This window comes from Coenobita brevimanus, chromosome 71 (assembly GCF_032717465.1).
Source record: "Coenobita brevimanus isolate Jiangsu-jjx chromosome 71, ASM3271746v2, whole genome shotgun sequence".
Classification (NCBI taxonomy): domain Eukaryota; kingdom Metazoa; phylum Arthropoda; class Malacostraca; order Decapoda; family Coenobitidae; genus Coenobita; species Coenobita brevimanus.
In genome coordinates, this window is record NC_137024.1 from 50,438,950 (window position 1) to 50,460,687 (window position 21,738).

At 42.3% G+C, this 21,738-nt stretch overlaps 1 protein-coding gene across 1 annotated transcript in view; it reads left to right on the forward strand.

Moving 5' to 3' along the window:
- Positions 1 to 21,738, forward strand: part of dmpd (F-box protein dampened) — a 245,506-nt gene that overhangs the window by 32,802 nt on the left and 190,966 nt on the right. Inside the window, exon 2 of the mRNA XM_080277725.1 lies at positions 8,913 to 9,041. Coding sequence (XP_080133851.1) covers positions 8,922 to 9,041 — 120 coding nt within the window. The 5' untranslated portion in view covers positions 8,913 to 8,921. The remainder of the gene's footprint in view (positions 1 to 8,912; positions 9,042 to 21,738) is intronic.

Below are 21,738 nucleotides of genomic sequence, written 5' to 3' on the forward strand. Positions count from 1 at the left end.
TGTTATTTTATTTTTAATGTTTGTGATGTGTTGTTTAAATGACATTAATGTATTGTATGTTACACCAAGGATTTTGTGTGTGTGTGTGTGTGTGTGTGTGTGTGTGTGTGTGTGGTAGGGGAGTGTTTTTTATGGTGAGGTGTGGCATGTGATTGTGTTCTGCTATCCAGTTTGTGAGAAGGGTCACTGTAGATTTGTTTGGGGCTATCTTGAGCATGTTTATGGCGAACCATTCTTGTAGTATGTTGAGGTAAGGTTGGAGGATGTGTGCAGCTGTGTTTGTGTTTTGGTGTGTACATGTATTATATCATCTGCTTAGGAAACTATGTGTATCTGTGGTGTGTGGGGTATGGGTATGTCGTGCATGTATAGGTTAAAGAGTGTAGGGGACAAAACAGATCCTTAGGGGACTCCGTTTGTGAAGTTCTGATGCTAGAAGACTGACCGGCAAATGTTAAATTTGCACATCTGCCTGCTAAGTAGTTTGCCAACCATCTTTTTGCATTATTGTGCATGTTTGTGTTGAGTATTTTGTTTGTGAGGTTGTGGCGGGGGATGGCATCAAAAGCTTTGCTGATGTCTAGTGTGACTAGGAGTGTTCTGTGTGGTGGCCTAGGCAAATTCATGTCATCAAAAACTCTCTTTGTAAGGTCTGTAAGAAGGATGTTTGTGGAGTGTAGTGGCCTAAAGCCATGTTGTGATTGGGCTAGGGGAGTGTGGGGTGTGGCTAGTTGTAGTACCAGTCGTTCAGTGACTTCAGAGGGGGTGCAGAGGAGTTTGAAGAGGGTAACGTGGGGTCTTTGTTGGGTTTAGGGATAGTGATGATAATGCCATGCTTCCAGATGTTGGGTGTTATGTTGTGTGAGTAGCTGTAGTTTGATATGTGCTTGTATGCCTTGCAGTCCAAGGTGTTTATGGTGAATGTTGCTTATGTTGTCTGGTCCACAGGCAGATGAGTGCTTCAGGTTGCTAATGATGTGCTTCGTCTGGTTTTAAGTGAAAGGTGCGTAGTCTGGGTCTGCGGGGAGCTGTCTCTTACGTCGGATGATATGTCGGTCTTCTGGATGGGGGTTTAGATGGCTGACTTTTGAAAAGTGATTGATGAGAGTGTTTGCTTGTTGTTTGTTTGAGGGTTTGGTGTCTGTTGTTGTGATGGCAGTCTGTGATTGTGTAGTGTTGCTGTTGGAAAGTGTGATGCTGTTTAGTGTTTTGTAGAGTTTGCTGATGTTTGTTTTGTGGTCAAGTGTTGGGAGGTAATTTTTTCAGTGTAGTGTTTGCTGTTCTGATATTTTATTAGTGCTTGTATTTGTTGTACAGTGTCTTGTGTATGGGGTGTTAGGGAGTGTCACAGTGTGTCCTGTTGTCTGATGAGGCCTTGAATTTTTGGTGTGAAGTTGGGGTTATGTCTCTTTCTGTTGCCTCTAGGGATGTGTTTTTGTCTGTGTTTTGTGTAAATGTATTGAAAGTGTGCACAGCAGTGTTGATGTTTGTGATGGGTGTACTGTTTAGTGTTTCAAAATGTTGTTCTGTTTCATTTACAAAGGCCTCCCAGTTGGCTCTCTTATAATTAGTGTATGTGTTTGTGGCCAGCTGGAGTGATTCTGGTTTTGGTAGTGATGATGATTGGGAGGTGATCAGAACCTAGGGTTTTGACCACTCTCCAGGATGTAGTGGGGGCGAGGTTTGGGAAGCAGGTGATGTCTGGGGATGATGGGAGGAAGAGGGCTTGGTGTGGGATATGGGTATATTGATAGAGATTATTGAGTATGAAAAGATTATCTGTTTGGGATTTTAGTACCAGCCCTCTGTCTGTGTCAGGGATGTTGACATGCCAGGCCAACGACTTGGAGTTGAAATCACCCCCAGGATGAAGATGGGTATGTTAGTGATGTGGTGTACTGTACCGGTGGAGAGTAATTGTGTGGTACTGTGGGGGATGACTGGTGGGGAATGTGTGTGATAGTGATTGTTATGTGTGATTTGTTACCAGTGCGTAACATCAGGCCGAGTACTGGTAAGGTGTTCTTTGTCCTCCAAATCATTCTTCATTTTGACCCATAAGTTTTCTATTGGACTCAGGTCTGGGAAATTACTGGGACAGTCTAAGACAGTTTTTTTATGGTCTGCAAACCATTTCATAGTTTTCTTTGACATGTTGACACGGACCTGAATCTTGCATTAGATATTTACTTTCTTCATTTTCGTAACAGAGGAGCAATTTTTCCTCTAGCACATGGATGTGGCGGTCCGAGTTCATTGTTGTGTTCCATGGAAGTAGAGGCTCGCACTTCTTTTTACACCAGCGAAGGAACCCCGAACCATGACAGAATCTTAGTGTTTTACTGTCTTGATGATGTAGCGGACGTCGTACACGTCCACTCTTGCTATCCATCTCGCCCTACTTCGCCTTCTTCTGATGCATCCAAATGTGGATTCATCACTGAACATGACTTACTCACACATCTCAGGTGTCCAGTCTTTGTATTGATGGGCAAATTTCAGTCGCTTGTGCCTCATCTTCCAAGTTAGTAATAGATTAACCCCTAGGCACAGGGCATGGGTAGACCTATCCACGTCCCAGAACTGGGTTATTTTCAGGAAAATTGAATTTCCACAAAATATATATTTTTTCATTACACATCAATCACAAATGACAAAAAACACATAAAAAAACATGTACTTACTCTCTGTTGGCAATTTAGAGGTGGTGGCGTGGTGTGAGGGAGCAGGTGCATGGCGGCTGGGCTGAGCGTGTTCCAGGTCGCGGTGGTGTGTTGGCAGTGGTGGTGGAGGGAGAAGGGAGGATCCTCTTGTGCCAAAATAAGTTTTGAGTGTGTCTTTGTTTCTCTCACTAATTCACAATGCCGTATAAACACAATATTAAAACTAAAATAGCAAAAAAGCACAAGAATGTAACTAATAAAGATCGGCTTTTTTTATGTTTTCATGATATTTATTTTCTAACAGACTTATGTCTCTTTAGGTATTCACAATTATTTACACACTATTTACACATTATTTCACTGTTTTTAGTACTTCATGACAATGTGATACTCCCTAAAGGCTTGCTATAATCAGTACAAGTGTACTCAAGCACCCATACACTCTCCCCCACACCCCTCATGGCCCCTTAGTAGCCCTACCCACCACCCCACCCCACCCCATCCCTACCTCTACCCTGAACCAGTATCAACTGGTTCCAAGGCCACACACTTCCTATGCTGGCCTCCCACCACCCTCCTCCACAGCCTTCCTCACTGCTGGGCTGCCCTCCCACCACCCTCCTCCACAGCCTTCCTCACTGCTGGGCTGCCCTCCCACCCCTCCCCCACCCCCACCCCCTCCTCTAGCCAGCCAAAGTGACTCTGCTCACCAGCCATGCCGGGACAATACTCTGAGTCCATATGGCACACTACGAAGTTCAAACATGCCCGTGAAAAATTAAAACGTCATATGACGTGGACTGTAGGCCTCTACCAACGCATCATATGACGTGGCCTGCTGCCTAGGGGTTAACCCCAAAACCGCGGGGTTGTTTGGGCGTGACTTGCATGTCCCGCTAGGATATTCGCGCTCCGACAGACTTTCTAAAAATATTTGCCATAAATCAGTTATTAGTCCTAGAATAATATAATTACATATGCCTATGGGACATACCTTCAGCTTTCTCCTGGGATGTTTGTTGAGCCTTCGTCGAGTACCGTAGGACTTGAGACCTCTGAAGTTGGGTAATGAAGTCTCCACTTTACACTTCCCGACACCTCGTAATATGATTACCACAGCCTGATATTATCACTAGAAACACTATTCTATGATTTTCAAATAGTTTGGAATCCATACTCCAAAAAAAAAAAGAAAACTGTGAAAGCAATGAAAATTACAAGCGCGTGCAAGCTTCCCACTTGCGCTCATTCCCCACTGGTATTCTGTCATTTATTATTCATAAAAACACTCACACTTTATATTCTTATCACTATATAACACTTATGTATATCTGCAGTCTTTATCCATAAGTTTCCTTTAGTAATAGTGGTTTATTGTCACTGTAGGCATTCAATTTCTCTTTCAGTAAAATACGTAGCATTCACTTTCTCGTCCTGCATGCTAGCGTTGAGAACGAATCTGTCACTTTCACTTTCACAACTCATAGTATTCATACATGCTAGAGTGAAACTTTCACTCTCATTACTCCTAGTATATATACTCGTATTCTTATAATACTACTCATTTACATTTCTATTTACTTTCTCTATTTTATTTACATTATTTACATGTCTATTTTATTTACACTATATCATGCACTGTCACTTGCAGTAACTTATAAAACTATTTTCCACTATTCAGTTATATTTACATTCATTGCTTTCACTTGCTGTTTACACATTATTTACATTTCCACTTGCACTGTTTTAGTCACCAGAAAGATCATAGTCAATGTCCATCATAATCATTGATAAATTAGCCAGTTCATGTTCCACAGCACTCACTTATTCCTTTACCCCTTTCCACACAAGGTTTAGTAGGGGTAGAGGTCACAGGGCCCATTGCATGGAGCTAAAAAGCGGCGGAATTGGACAGGCGCGAATCCGATGTGGTTTCACCTTGAAAGACGACAGTAAACTGAATGCTGTGGTGGCCTAGGAGGAGTGCAACGCTGCCAGTGTCAGTGTGGTGACAGCTGCTAATATATACGCTCTGAAATGATTGGCAGGAAATCTAGACAATACATAAGAAATTAGGTACAGTAGTTCCAGGTGAATGTAAATATCACTTAGGCTTCTCCCTTCCTTTCATATATATATTTTTATTACGAGAATAGATTATATGGCATATTTCAAGGTAAATTACCGGGGAAAATTAGCGAACGAGTTCACGTGAGGTGTTGTCAGGTGATAATTAGCCAATTCCAGGTGTATGGCACCATCACTTACGTTATTTCTTTTTTGTATATATTATTTGGTATAAGAATAGGGCATAGGGCTTATTTCAATAGATGAAATCAGTGGAAAATTCCGGGGAAGATTTGCTTAGCGCAGTGCGGCCGGGCAGGCGAGAGGAGAGGGAAATGGAGGGGAGGTAGGGAGGGGAGTCAAGACCGGGGGAAAATGGCTAAATTGTCAACAATGGATGGGAGTACAGATGAGATTAGGAGTGCTGACTAGTGTTGGACATTGGCAGTACTGATAGATGATACAAGCCACCACTTGTAAGCCCGGGAGAATTCAAAATAACACAGAATCACAAAAGTGACGCCTCATGGTATGATCCATTGCGCCCAAGCATCACGAAAGTGACGCCCTGCGGTTAAGGGGTTAAGGGCACCACTGCGGGATGGCAAGCAGAGATCCTTCTGTAGCCAGTGATGTATGGTCTGGGTGGAAATGTTCTTGTGCAGATTGGTGGAATTGTGGGCTCCTTCTGTACCTCCCTCTTTATGATTACGTCTGTGTGCAGCAATGTCCAAAGGTGACCAGGGATTGGCTTCTGGGCAGAAATATCGTTCGGCCCTAGCTTCCTAAGGTGACCAGGGATTGGTTTGTGGGCAGAAGTATTGTTTGGCCCTAGCTTCCACGCAGCAGCAAGAAGGTGGCAGTTGGTGGCTTTTGAGTGCCCTACACATGCACATATATCCTTGATTGGAACATTCTGTTCCCTTGGAGTGAGAATACAGACCCTCTCTTCCTGGCTCAAATACTTGTTAAGCATCTTGCAGTATGTAATATATTTTTTGGTAAGATATGGTTGATAAGTCCTATATCGCCAAGAAATGGAAATACAGGTAAGCCCTTAATTCACGCGAGGTTTACGTTCCCAGACCCTTCGCGTATGTGGTAAATTCACGTATACATTCTGCCCTTGTGTGCACAATTACGCATGTCTACTAAGTATATTACATCTGAATAATACTGTTTATGCACTACATACACCTTATAAACTAGCATAAAGTATGAAAAACAACAAAAATGTAAGAAATTTAACACTGAAACCTGACAAGCACAGGCGTAGGTGGAGACACTTCAGCAGTCTGGTACAAAAACCCTCACTACCTCCCATATGCTACATTCTGCCTTCTTTATTGTCCAAACAGTTAACTCATTCACCCTAAACATACGTTCCGAGCCAGTTCACAGGCGTAGGTGGAGACACTTTAGCACAGTCTGGTGCACTAGCCCTCACTGACTCCAGTGTGCTACGTTCTGTCTTCTTTATTGTAAGAACAGTTGACTCACCCCAAACACACGGTTCAGAGACAATTCACCATCAAGTCAATTCACCATCAAAACATGGATGATTCCCTGTCATTCTACAAATATACTTATTATTGATTAATTAATACTTTAATAACTAATTTTCAGGGTGATTTTATAACTCATATAAGTAAAAAACTAGTGTACTGTACTTGCTAAATAAACTGGTATGTAAATAAACGACGGGGAATCGTCCTGACGGAGAATTGTTGCCGACATTCCTCCTTCCTCCCTTAAGTTTGTCCAACACTTTAACTTTGTCAGCAGCATCACTTTACGAGTCCGTTTTGGTGTGTGACCACATGCATCACTAGCACTACGCTTAGGCCCCATGTTGACAGACAAGGCAAGCAATCACTGGAAGGCAGAAAAATAAGCCACAAATAACGATTCGCGAGTCATGCATGGTTCGACTGTCGGATTCAAACTGCCTGTGTGGTGCGTGGTAGACAGACCTCACACACACACACACGCACACACACACACACACACGTATATAAATATGCACACGAGCAGCAGGTAGGCATTTTTATATTTTATTTATTTCTCTTGTATATCTTGTATATTAAAATTATTTATTTGAATTCTATAATTTTGTTTTAATTAGTGTACGAAAAATTCATGGATAACCGAAATCGCGTGAAAAAAGTTCGTGTGAATTAAGGGCTTACCTGTATATGCAGTCATGCATGCCCACCCGCTTACTGCTAGAGAGAGACTGAGCAAGTTTTGGAGGGTTGGTTGTGTTGCCACACCCCTCTATCCTGCCTGCAAAACATATGATCAACTGCTAGCCAGCTGCATAGGGTTTGAATGGCAGTAAACCCCCTCATGTAAAATGTTCCTGTTTTGGTTGCTCGGTCTCAAGGTTTTTTGCTGAAACTGTAGCTAACCCTAAGCTTGATTGAAGTTGATACCCTCTTAGGGGGTGTTTTGACTGCCACCCATGGTAGCAAAGTTGTGGCATAGCTACTGTGCTCATGGCAAGGCAAGCACTTGTGCAAGAAGGCATTTGTAGCTTCCTGCCCCACACTCCTGGAGTTCACCCTACTCCACACAACACCAACCCATCTCCCTCCTCATGCTACACTACACAGTTCCAATCACTAGAGGTATCCTTTATTTGGCAATAGAGATACATTTGGGAAAGTTCAAACATTAACCAAAGTATTGTTAAATGATATGGCAATAATACAGAGTTGGTGGGAATACTTGAAGAGGCCAGGCAGGATTATTCCTATGTGACTTTGCTTGACCTAACTGAGGTCAAAAGCCAACCTAACTAAAGTTCATAGCCACATCATAATGCCACTTTGAACTATGTTTGCATGATTATTGAGCATAAAACACAGTGAAATCATAATATTATCACAACATGTACAAGTTCAACTCAGTGATTTGAAGCTGTTTATAGGACCTGGTTCTTTATGTTACTGACCAAGCAAGACATCACAAGGCTCCAACATTTAAACACAGATGTTAACAACAGAATTAGCTTAATGAAAGCAAGACTGGAAGGCCTTTGTAACAACTCATCCACTGTAGACCCTTCTAGGTTAAGCAGAACACGTAAGTGTCACCAAATCATAAACAAGCACATCCAACACCCATGCCATCATCACCTCTAACAACCCATCTCTTCCTGGAAAGAACAAGCAGATATACTGTATTTGGGAACCACTATGCAAGACACAAGTCACCTAATACCAATGTGTACTGATTCTGAAAAAATTTCCTCTGCATAGGAAGCCCTTTTCACTTGATGACAATGTAACCTCCTTCACCCCAGAACAGAAGGGTTGCACTCATTATCAAGAAGACAAAAAACACTATCAGCACAGTGTGGGATGCCATTAACATCCTACACCAGAAACTTTTCACCTTGCTTAGGTGCTGGAGATAAATGCCTTCACATGGTGATATAGCTAGGCAACTCCATTGTCCAGTTATACAAATGTCCCTCAACTCCCACACTATCCCCCAAAAGGAGAATGATGGACATAAGGTTCATATGCAGATAATAACAAGCTCTGCCTTTTGTTTAACTTAGTTTACTACTTCTTTTTCTTTTTTCCCTTACATTGAGAGTAATAGTGAATACAATTTTAATGTAAAAAAAAAAAAAGTTTCAATTGCCAGTACTGTATAATGTAAACTTTGAAGAATCTTGAATCTGTCACTATGGTAACAGTTAGAGTTACAGATATTACTTTTTTGTCGATATTTTTTGTGTTGACACTGATCACCCATAATGAGAACCTACACTATATACAATATGGTAACCATTCTGTAGAGCAGTTATATTTTTAAAACTTGATTTTCTTAAGGAAACTTGGGGGTTGTCTAATATAATGTCACCTTATAAGCCATTATACACTTTATCCTCTTGCAACCACTGTACTGGTGTGTGTGTGTGTGTGTGTGTGTGTGTGTGTGTGTGTGTGTGTGTGTGTGTGTGTTACATCAATCTTCATAGCACTATTCTCATTACTTCCTTGGGACACACTACTGTCTACTTACTTGTATTTATAAAAACTGACATTGTGGACTTTTTTGCTGTATTTGAACTTTAAGAACATAATTTTTGTAGAGTATTAAGTGAATGATTGACATTATTCGAAGATTAGTAATGAGCCATAATATGACCAAATTCTTTGTTGCTAGGTAGCAAGAATGGTGTTAACCCGGCTGTCACACTTTGGGGAGGTGTGCCCCCTTAGTGACCACAGCTACAGTGATCCAGCAGCAGTGCCATCGTCCTCAACGCACCAGCCAACCAACAAGCGTTTCCCGGTAGGTTTAGTGGGCAGTGCCTACTGTATTATGCTTCAGCCTTACTCCCTTCAGTTTGAAGAAAATTTTGCATTGTTTTCTTGTTGCCTCTAGCTTATTTTATTTAGCTAAGGAAAGATCTGTTGTCTTGAGTTAATTACAGTAATCCTCGTACTATCCGGACATCCCGCTTACCGGACATTTTGATCCTGGGATTTAATATTCCCCAAATTGCCCAAAAATCACAAAAATTTTGAAAAAAATCCTGCCCTTTTTTTCCCCCGTAATTTGAACTCAGTGTGTGCGGCGTGGACCAGCTGTGTTTTGGTGCGTAGTTTCGCCGCCGTCCGCTAGAGCTCCCCTGCATCCTCCCCACTTACTGCCTGTCTTCTGTTGTGAGTGCTCGCTCGTCATCATGGCTGCCCACGTGCTCACTTTTGTGGTGGTGCCCTATCTGCTGCTGGCTCTCCTGCTGCTCTCCTGCCTCTTGTTCGTGTGTGTGATGATGGCCCTGCTGCCTGAGAAGAGGAAGAGAGTGGTTTTGACTCTGGAGAAGAAGAGAGAGATATTGTACAAGGGGTTCGCGGGATGATCAACCTCACGCTTCCTCTGTGAGTTCACCCTGGCCTGATCTACTTTGTTTGATATCAAGAGATTCCACAACAAACTCTTGCAGTACACGACTGACTTCTCGTCTAAGAACAAACGCAACAACGAGAGGAAGATTACGTTTACTTCCCTGTGTGCTGAAGTCGACCGCTCCATGTTGATTTGGTATTGACAACAACGTGCTGCTGGTGTGCTGGTGCGTGGCTCGGAGCTGAAGGCTGCTGCTGAGAAGTTTGCAAGGCTTCACGACGCCCTAGACTTCAAGGCATACAAGGGTTGGCTCTTCACATTCAAGTTACGACATGGCCTTAACAACCGTAAGTCCTATGGCAAAGCTGTGGACGCCATCAAGGATAGAGTAGAGGAGTTTCGGCACAAGGTGAAGGGCTTGATCAACAGGGAGGCCCTCACTCTCAGTCAGGTCTACAATGCTGATGAAACTGGTTTATTTTATCACTCTTTGCCAGCAAACACTGTAGCCAAGGAGACGAAGTGTGTACCTGGCTGCAAGCTCTCCAAGCAACAGATATCTGCTTTGTGTTGTGCCAATGCTAACAGCATGCACCGGCTCAAGCTCATTATTGTTGGCCATGCAAAGCAGCCTTGGTGTCTTCATGGGGTGATGGATGTCCTTCCTGTCGTTTGGTACCATTCTTTGAAGGCTTGGTTCACTGCCCAGCTCTTCAAAGACTGGTTCCACCGCCATTTTGTCAAGGAGGTCATCCATTACCAGACAAACATACTAGGAATCCCACGCGACCATGTAAAGGCCCTCCTTCTCTTGGATAATGCACCTGCCCACCCGTTCGACAAGGACGTGGTGGCTGAGAATGGCCGGATTAGGTGCATGTTTTTACCACCTAATACAACTGCTCTCATCCAACCAATGGACCAAGGAGTGATCTTGGCAACGAAGAGGCTGTACTGAAGGAAGTTCCTGGATGAAGTGATGGTTGTTCTTGAGGACGAGGACGAGGTCAGGGAGGGATGGGACATGCAAGGCCAGCGGACTTTGGGAAACCTTCACTGCCACAACATCAAGTTTGCAATCTACAACTGGGGCAGTGTATGGAAGGAAGTCCCTGTCAAGACTCTAGAAAATGATTGGTCTAGTCTGCGTCTTGGAACAGATGTGGAGCACGATTTTCTAGGCTTCCACGTGGATGACTTCCATGCACGTCTGTGTGTGCATGGTGACGATGTTGATGTGGACAAAGTGCGTGAGTGATTGGATGACGATGAAACCAATCCTGGGTATCAGACCATGTCTGATATTGAGATGGCATCTTCAGTTGCAGGTGTCAGTACCCAGCTTGAAGATTCTGACGAGGACGGCGACAATGATGCTGACTCCTCTCAGCGTGACACTACTCCAGCCATCCCCAAGCTGAGCGCACTCCGGGAACACACACAGTTCGTTCTTGACTACTTGGAACACCTGGTCTGCGACAGGGAGATGGGGCCCTTGGGACTTGTGGAGGAAGTGCGTGCTTTCAGGCAGCGCATCATTAACCGCCAAAATCGTCGTTCCGTGCGTCAATCAACCATTGACAGCTTTTACAGACCCGTGACCCCTGCTGTGCCCAGCCCTGGCTCCACACCATTGCCTCCCCAAGACAGGCCCTCATCCTCTGAGCCAAAGCCCAGCACATCAGGCACGGTGGAGTTGCCACTGGACATGAGTTTGCGCCTCTCTTCAGAGTCGTCCATCACCACGTCCCAGCGACGCACCCCTAGGCCACCTGCATCAGTTACTCTCAGACTCTGACAGTGAATAAACAGCAGCAACTCGTTACTAGACCACACGGGAGTTTACAGTGTTGTGCAGTGAAAAAATAGTTCGCAGTGTTAAGAAATTAGAATTCTGAGTGTAAAGACTTCAGTGCAGAGTGCAACACTGATTTTATTAACGTACAGTTGAGCGCAGATTAGACTAGAGTGTGTAGTGTTAAGAAAATGGAATTATGAGTGCAAAGACTTAAGTGCCGAGTGCAACACTTATTTAATTAAGGTACAATGGAGCACAAGTAAGACTAGAGTGCGCAGTGTTAAGAAAATGGAATTATGAGTGCAAATGACTAAGTTCAGTGGAAGACTTCATGTACAGTGTACTGCAGGTGCGTCAGGTACTTCATTTTACTGTCAGAGTCTGAGAGGAGGCAGGTTATTCATCGAGATGGCCAGGGACTTGTTGTAAGTACTGTACCCAGAATGTTTCATATTGTACTGTATTTTCTATACTTACCTCTAAAACCTCATTTCATTCTTTTATGTCCCTTATTGATGTGAATAGGGTCTTAGGTGCTATGCATGTGCAGTAGGGAGGTGTTTTTCTGAGTTAGACTAGGTTAGGGTCCATAAGTACCAGTTCAGGAGCCAGGGACTTGTTGTAAATACCCAGAATGTTTAATATTGTGTATACTCACCTCTAAAACCTCATTCTCTGGTTCTTTTGCATTTATTTCATTCTTTTATATCCCTTATTGGTGTAATTTGGGTCTTGAATAGGTGCTATGCATGTCCAGTAGGGAATTGTATTGGTGTTTTTCTGAGTCAGGCTAAGTTTGGGTCCATAAGTACAAGTCCAGGGGGCTTGGGCCCACTGTCCTGATGGGACCACTTTCTGGACATGCCTTTGGCTCTATTACGTCAGATAGTAGAGGGATTACTGTAATCCCTTCAGCCTTGCATTAAATCTGGTGCGCTACTCGCTGTAACACCTGTGGATATTTGCAAAAAAATTTTGTTTCCAAACCATCAAATCTCAGCATCTACAGTACATCACCTAGAATATGCAATAAAAGACCAAAATACTCACCAATCCTTTATCTCAATGGCAAGTGTCCCCAAGTGTCTAGGTGGATGTGTTTTGGAGTGCGGAGGTGAAGAACAGATCATTTTTGGGGGTAGCTGCAAGACTATGTCCCAGTGAGCATGTTAGTCTGTGGCTAGGACAGGCAGTCCATGTAGGGTTGGACTGCCCCGCTCGCACACCCCCATGCCCTGCTAGACTTCCCCACCTGTCTTACACATGATGAACTTCTTTTTCGAATTTATCATTTCACTATAGGGGTGGTACTCATTTCTAAATGGTTATATTGGTCATAACATTTATTTTCTGTGCCATAGCTTTCCATATCTTCTGTCTGCATATGATGCAGTTCTCCATATTTCAAAATTATAGTAATCTAGAGAGTTTTGGAAAACTTGAATTGTATCATTTCCATCAGTTACAAGTATAGATACCCACCTAATTGGCATTGTGTTTACTGTATCTTTCACAGTACAGTTAAACCCCAGTTGAATGATACAATTGGTTAAGTAAAAACCCATCGCTAGGCGGGGTATCATATCTCAGGGTAGATTTAACATGTAAAGTATAGGGATGCATTTTTTAGCCTTTGGTTTCCCTCCCAACCAGGTCCTAAACACACCAAAATGAGTCCCCCCAAATTTTTTTTAAGCCAATCTAAATGGCCTAACAGCTGTAAAAGAAACTAACCTAAGCCTAAAACCAGTGCCCGTCTCGCTTGTACCTGTTCAAGCTCACTGGAGAATGCTATCTCCAACTTGTATTCAAACTTGGTAGAGAAGCAGCAGCAGCATTGTGTACAATCCCGCCATCAGACGGTCACATGAGAGCAGACTTGACTTTCTGAGCTTTCACGTGAACATTTCCACACTCGTCTTCGTAAGGCTGGTGAGGCTGTGGATGCCGATGACGTGCAGGAGTGGTTAGACGATGATGGGGGCAATTCCGGTTGTCAGGTTATGTCGGACTTAAAGATTGCCATATCTGTTGCTGCCGCCCGGCCAGAAGAGAGTGATGAGGATGAAGAGGACAACGTGGACGACCTGGAGAAGTGCAGTACTCCAGCCATCCCCTGCCTGAGCACATGCCGGGCACATCTCGAGCAGGTGCTTGAGTATGCCAAGCACCCAAAATGTGAAAGAGTGATGGTGCCTCTTTTCCTTGTGGATGATCTGCGTTCTGTGTCGGAGAAAGTCATCCAACACCTGAATCGTCACTCCTATCACCAGTCCAAGACTGACTCCTTTCTCAGGCCTGACCCCTATCCAGTCCACCTCTGTTCTGTCACTACCATAGCATCAAACCACACCTTCAATGATGGAGCTTCAACCTAGCACGTTGTCAGCCATGGTGTCTCCCCTGTACATGAGTCTGCGGCTGTCTTCAGAGTCACCTGAAGTAGGCAGTCCATCACCACATCCCACAGCCACTCCCCTGAGCCAACTGCCTGAGATCTTCCTTGACTCTGACTAGGACTAAGCTCTTCAGACTATGCCACTAGACCACATGGGATGTACTGTGCAGTGCAACAGCTTCACCAGCAGCAGTACAACAGTCGGAGTCAAGGAGGTAGCGGGTTATTCACGACGCCTAGTGAGGAATGGACTGGTTGACAGTCATGTACAAGTTACATAAAGTAATAAAATGGTCACTCGTAATCATCAGAATATCATTAATTTTTCTCTCAGATTTAATATTTATGAAAAAAGAAAGAAAAAAAAAAAAGAGGCAAAGTTGGAGATTACCATACCTCACGCAAAACATGCACCCTCTCTGTGATGTCATAATCCATACCAGTGCTATAGTTGACTGCCACTCACAACAATGTCTGGGATTCATACTCCAGTAAAGAAAAGATTTCTGTGATATTCAGTTGTTATTATCATGACAGGCATGTAAGACTTAGTGTGATAGCTTTCTTAAAGATGAAGTATACTACCGGTATGTTTGTGCTTTAGTGAAGAGTTTTGTTGGTTTTTTAGTGATGGCAAACCTTGCAACAACCTGGTACCTGTAGGACAACTCGGTAACACCAAGATTAGATTTGATAAAGTCGTAATAAAGTGATCTATGAACTGAATCATTATAAGTATTGCTAGGTCCTGACTCCAGGGGCATATAGCCCTGAAATTGGGCAGTAATACACAGGGAAGATGTCACAAAGACCGAAACATTTCAATGTTTTTTCCTTTTATATAGGCCTGACCGTAGACAGCTAGACCTCTGTGGAATATCTGGTTATCTGATTTCTTAGTCATATGTTCTGGTGACGTTTGAACATCTTTTTGGTAATAGCCAGTCTGATAAGATTCTCGCATCCCTACCAATGGCTTAAGCCAAAGTTAGGGATGATTTTGCTTGACAAATGAATGTTAGGTTAGGTTATGCTGTATATGTTAGGCAATAATAATTCTTATCACCATATATTAACCCCTACACCGCGGGCATGTTTACCGATGATTTACGTGTGCCGCGGGGTTATTCGGGCTCCGACAGGCTCTCAAAAAATATTTGCCAAAAATCAGTTATTAGTCCTAGAATATTAAAATTATATATTCTTATGGCACATACCTTCAGCTTTCTCCTGGAATGTTTGTTGAGCCTTCGTCAGTTACCGTAGGACTTGTGGAGACCTCTGAAGTTGGGTAACGAAGTCTCCACTTTACACTTCCCGACAACCCGTAATATGATTACCACAGCCAGATATTAACACTATAAACACTACTCTATGATTTTCAAGTAGTTTGGGATCCATACTCCAAAAAAAAACCCACTGTGAAAGCAATGAAAATTATGAGCGCGTCTGACCGCCGCACTTGCGCTAGTTCGCCCTTGGTACTCTGTCATTTATTATTCATAAAACCCCTCACACTTTATATTTCTATTACTATATAACACTTATATATGTCTACAGTCTTTATCCATAAGTTTCCTTCAGTACTATTAGTTTATTGTCACTGTAGGGATTCAATTTCTTTCAGTAAAATACGTAGCATTCACTTTCTTGTCCTGTATACTAGCATTGAGAGTGAATGTCACTTTCATCTTCTCTCTCATAACTCATAGTATTCAGACATGCTAGAGTGAAACTTTCACTTTCATTACTCCTAGGGTATATACTCGTATTCTTATAATACTACTCATTTACATTTCTATTTACGTTCTCTATTTTATTTACGTTATTTACATTTCTATTTTATTTACACTGTGTTATGCACTGTCACTTGAAGTAACTTATAAAACTGTTTTCCATTGTTCACGTATATTTACATTCATTACTTTCATTTGCTGTTTACACATTATTTACAATTCCACTTGCACTGTTTTACTTAATAAAAAGATCGTAGTCACTCTTTTATCAATTGTCAGCCCTTTACCTCTTTCCACACGAGGTTTAGTAGGGGGTAAAGGTCACAGGGCCCTTTGCATGGGGGTGAAAAAGGCCCTGAAGTCAGCAATAGGAACAGACGCGTACCTCCTTTTCGGAAGATGAGAGAGAACTGATAAGGGAGGGCCGGCCCGGGTAGAGACCTACTTAGGGGATATTCAGTACAGTAATCCTGCATATTTCGCAGTAGTTACGTTCTTGCAACCCCCGCGAAAAGTCAATTCCGCGAATACTCTATTAACAATTGAATCTTACACTTGTGTCCACCATGCTGCCCATCACACAGTCCATGTCCATACTGATTGCGAGACAATTCCCCGTCAGACAATTCCCCGTCAAAACATGGACGATTCCTCTTCAGAACAATTCGCACTCTGGACGATTCCCCGCCATTCTGTAAATATACTAATCAATACTTTCATCAATATACTTATTATTAATTAATCAATACTTTAATAACTATATTTCAGGGGGATCCAGCAAAGTCTATGTTCAGTAGCGTAGTTTCTGGATATTATTTATTAGTTGCACCTTTAGTCAATAATTAACTTGTTTCTTCCTCGCTGTAGTCGCCTTTGAATTATATTATAGCGTCACCCATAGCTATCTTCATTAATGAAGGCGAATTGTTTTGTGTTTGTTGTGACTGCGAATTGTCCCGAAACCTCCATACTCATCCCGAAATACCTTCTTACAAGATTGAAAGCACATACTCCATTATGAAGGAAAAACGTAAACACCGTACTGTAATACACAATTATCTACACATTTATTCACAAAACACTACAAAATAAAAAGATGCATTAACTGGTGATAGCAAACACTCGCACGGTCGTTTCTTAGCTTGTCCAGTAACACAATTTTCTCTGCTAAGGTCATAACTTTTCTTGATCGTTTAGTCACTTTGGAGTTTTTACTAATTGTATTATTAGCCTTTGGTGAGGCTGGCTTACGTCCTGGGGCCATGTGGAAAGCAAGTGGGAGGCAAGAGGCTCATATCATAGTGTGGTTACAAGCACACCAGCCACTAAAGGCAGTCAGGCGTGGACTGAGGAATGCGGGGCAGAGAGCAGTGTTGCCATATCCAAACAACGAAATTATGCTAGGGCAGTGAAAAAATTATGCTAGATTGAGCAAATTTGTTCCAAGTAAAAAATGAATTATGCTAACTTGAAGCCAAATGATAAAATTCTATACATATTCGTGCAACATATTAATTATGTATTGTTTACTATGAAAATATTAAAATGAACCTACATACAGTAAGAGGATAAGTATCGGTATCTGCCCATACTGCTTTTTCCCACGAAACTTACGTTTTTCTGATGGATTTTGATGTGATTCATTCGATTTTGAGCATCATTTCCGTCGGAAATAACCAGATTTTGAGATATGACCCCCCCCCATCCCCCTGAAATAATGCGTGATCTTTGGGGAATCGGGGGTTATAGGGAGGGGGGGAACACAGAAAATGGTCATTTCCGACTGAAATGAAGCTGAAAATCGAATGAATCATACCAAAATCCATTGGAAAAACCTAGGTTTCATGGGTAAAGTACAAAGCTCAAACTTATCCTAACCTAACCGAACCTAACCTAAAACCTAACCTAACCTAATCCAACCCAACCAAGCCCAAACTGAAAGTAACCAACTATTCAAACATCTTCTTACCTTATTCCTCTCTCTCTCTCTCTCTCTCTCTCTCTCTCTCTCTCTCTCTCTCTCTCTCTCTGGTTTGTAGCTTTTATAAAATTATTCCAAAAATATTCCATTCCATTCTAAATTATGCTAGAATGATTCTAAAACTTCTAATATGCTAAAAAATATTCCAGACTCGAAAATTTGATCAAAATTATGCTAAAAGAATAAAATTATGCTAGATATGGTAACACTGGCAGAGGGGCCACGGGAAAGGGACAGAGGGTGGCGTGAGTTTACCGCGCTACAATTGGAAGCTGCGGGAATTTCAAATTTTTTGTTTTCTGTATATTCAAGGATATATTTGTTGAACTTATTAATGCTAAGAAAATCCGCGAGAGGGCAAAACCGTAGACAAAAAATCCGCAAAAAATGCGGGATTACTGTACTACCAACGTAGCTCTTGAAACAGCTATGTATTTCACTGAAATGATTGGCAGGAAATCTAGACAATACATTATAAATTAGGTAGTTCCAGGTGAATGTAAATATCACTTAGGCTTCTCCCTTCCCTCCTTATATGTATATTTATTACGAAAATAGATTATATGGCATATTTCAAGGGGAAATAAACAGCGAAAATTAGCAAACGAGTGCACGTGAGGTGTTGTCAGGTGATAATTAGCCAATTCCAGGTGTATGGCACTCTCACTTACCTTATTTCTTTCTTGTATATATTATTTGGTATAAGAATAGGGCATAGGGCTTATTTCAATGGATGAAATCAGTGAAAAATTCCCGGGATGACTTACTTAGCGTAGCACGGCCAGGCAGGCGAGAGGATAGAGTAATGGAGGGGGGGTAGGGAGGGGAGTCAAGAACGGGGAGAAATGGCTAAATTGTCAACAATGGATGGGAGTACAGATGAGATTAGGAGTGCTGACTAGTGTTGGACATTGGCAGTACTGATAGATGATACAAGCCCCACTTGGAAGCCCGGGTGAATTCAAAATAACACAGAATCACAAAAGTGACGCCCCGCGGTATGATCCCTTGCTCCCAAGCGTCACGAAAGTGACGCCCCGCGGTTAAGGGGTTAATTAACTGAAATCCGGTAAAAAACTTGTGTTTAATTTGACTATTGACAAAAATTCAGGATTTAAAAAAAAAAGAAAAAAAAAAAAAAAAAATGCTAAAGTTAGCAAAAGTGTTTCATCTCTAGTATGACAACTTGCCTTGACAGACTTCTGTTTTGTGTAAATATTGGTTTACAATGTAAATACATTTATTTGCTTTAAATCAATATTTATGCAAAATGGCAGATTGTCGATATGTGATGACGATCTGAAGGTGAAAAGTCTGCTAACTTTAACACATTTTAGCTCTGAAACCTGAATTTTTATTAATAGTCATATTAACCCTTATTCGCCAGGGGTTTCTCGCCATCACCCACTCCTCCTCCTGGGGAATTTCCGAGATTTTGGGAAAAATACCCCTACTTCAAACCCTAATATCTGCCAAACTATTATAACTAGAAAAAAAATTAAATATACATAAGACTCACCAATTCTTCCTCTTTCAAAAGAATCTAGAGGTCTTCAGGTGGTCCGGTCAATGAGTAAGGATAAGTTAAAGATAACTGGTTTTCCGTGTTTTGACAGGCTAATCCAGTTGCATGCCACTGGGTAACATTGGCAGCACTGACTGGAGTGGTGATTGTAACACTGCCCAGCCTCTCAGAATATTCCAATAGTTATTTGAACTTTTCTTTACTGAACATTGTAAGGATGTCATCACCTCTCCTACAGGACTCCCCATAGAGTTTTCCGCCTGTTTCATAGCACCACTATGCCCCGTAGATGTATGGGAAAAGAATAGCTCTTTATTTTCTGTATTCACTTCTTGAATCAATTATAACAATTTCCCTCTACTACAGCACTTATATTTGCACTTGATATCACAATTACAGATAACTGCACTTTGAGAAGGAAATGCTCTGGCTGTTTCATGCAGTATGGTTGAGTCTGAGGTCATTACTTGTACAGAAATTGTGACTAATTTGTACTAAGCAGGGACATCGTGAAAATATTACTACTGTAACATTATACAGAACTTACATTTTTTGTTCCTCACATCAAACATATGCTATTGCTCAAATATTCATCATTATTTTCTGAGTAATGAGGGAAAAAATTTACTTACAGCCAACCATGTCTTTTTCGTTTCCTCCCATGCACTTTTGGTTTTCTTTCGTTGTACCAGATGGGGTTACTCAAGGTCGATCAAAGTTTCATAAATAACTATAAACAGTAACACTTATTGCAATGCACTTGTAAAACTTATTAAACACTCATTTATAACACTTACTAGATATAATATCTTACTGTAGACTGTAGCACCAGTTGAGCAGGGCAGTACTCCCAAGGTGGATGGAAAGCTGATGATAGGGAGAGCTGGAGCTCCCGTTTCATCAGCCCTCGGGACTAGGTCCCGACCATCCCCCTTTGCTGAACTTTTTCAGTGTCTCAGTAACACAGAGAGTAGGCCAGCATGCTCTCCAGTACAAGTTTCTCTAACTATCAACACCAAACTACTTGCACAGTACACACCACACTTCCTTTTCAAAATTTAAAAAGAAAATGGCATCGAATAACATAGCCTTGGAGTCCCCAGGGGGGGGGGACCATAAATGCCCCCACCTTCTGCCCCTCTCCCGGTGACGACTCAAGATGCCTGGAACCACTGTCTGACTCTCTTCTTCTTCATTTCTGCAACATTCGTGGCCTTTCCTCTAACTTTCGCTCTGTTGAGCACCACCTCTCCTTCTCTAAACCTCACCTTCTTTTTCTAACTGAGACTCAGCTGTCTGAGGCAACTGACAGCAGACCCTTTTCTGTATCCTCCTACTTTCTCTATACTCATTTCAAAGCCAAAGGTGGCTGTTGTGTATATATACGCAACAACTTACCTTGCTCTTGTGTTCCTGAACTTGATTCTTCCGAATTCTCTACACTCTGGCTTCGGCTTTCCTGTCATTCTCTGACTAAATATATCTGTGCTGTTTACTTATCTCCTCATTCTACTGACTATCAAAAATGCTTTGACTATCTTACTTCTACGATGGAACACATTCTATCCATTTCTCCTTTCTCTGAAATCTCCATTCTAGGAGATTTCAGTGTTCACCACCACCTTTGGCTCTCCTCTCCTTTCACTGATCCACCTGGTGAACAAGCCTACACCTTTTTTATTCTTAATGACCTAGAGCAGCTTGTACAGCACCCTATCCGTATCCCTGATCGCCTTGGAGAGAGTTCCAACATACTTGACCTCTTCCTTACAACTAATCCTTCTGCTTACACTGTTAATCTTTTCTCTCCGTTGGGCTCCTCCGATCACAACCTTATCACCTTAACCTGTCCTATCGCTCCAGTACGGCCTGCGGACCCTCCAAAGAAACGTCGTCTGTGACACTTTGGAGCTGCGGACTGGGAGGCCCTCTGGCAGTACTTCTTTGATTTTCCCTGGAATGATTATTGCTTCCATGGCCGGTAGCCATCTGGGTGTGCCTTGCGCATTACAGAGGTTATTCTTTCAGGCATGGAAGCATACATACCTTTCTCATATCTTTTGACTAATGCACGAAACCCTTGGTTTAATTACGCTTGTTCTAATGCAGTCCGCAACAAGGTGAGGGCCTATAAAAGGTACCGGAGCCAACCCACCCCTGAATCACATCTTTTATACGTTTCTGCCCGGAATCGTGCTAAGTCTGTTCTTCGCTCTGCTAAAAATAATTTCATCCGTACTAAGTGCTCTCAACTCTGTAACTCGAATTCTTCCCGCTCTCTCTGGCACCTTGCCAAAAACCTTTCTAACAACTTTACCTCATCATTCTTCCCTCCTCTTTTCTACTCTGATGGCTCTGTAGCTATTTCTTCTACTGATAAAGCAGATCTCTTCGCTCAGACTTTCTCCTCCAATTCCACTTTAGACGATTCCGGTGCTGTTCCTCCATCACTTCCCCCCTCTGACTTCTTCATGGCTGACATTAAAATTTCTTCAGCTGATGTATTTTTTGCTGTCACAGGCCTCAATACTAATAAGGCATATGGGCCTGATGGAGTCCCTCCTGTTGTTCTCAAGAACTATGCTTCTGTGCTTATACCCTGCCTAGGCAAACTCTTTCACCTTTGTCTGTCAACTTGTACCTTTCCTTCTTGCTGGAAGTTTGCTCTCATTCAGCCAGTCCCAAAGAAGGGTGACCATTC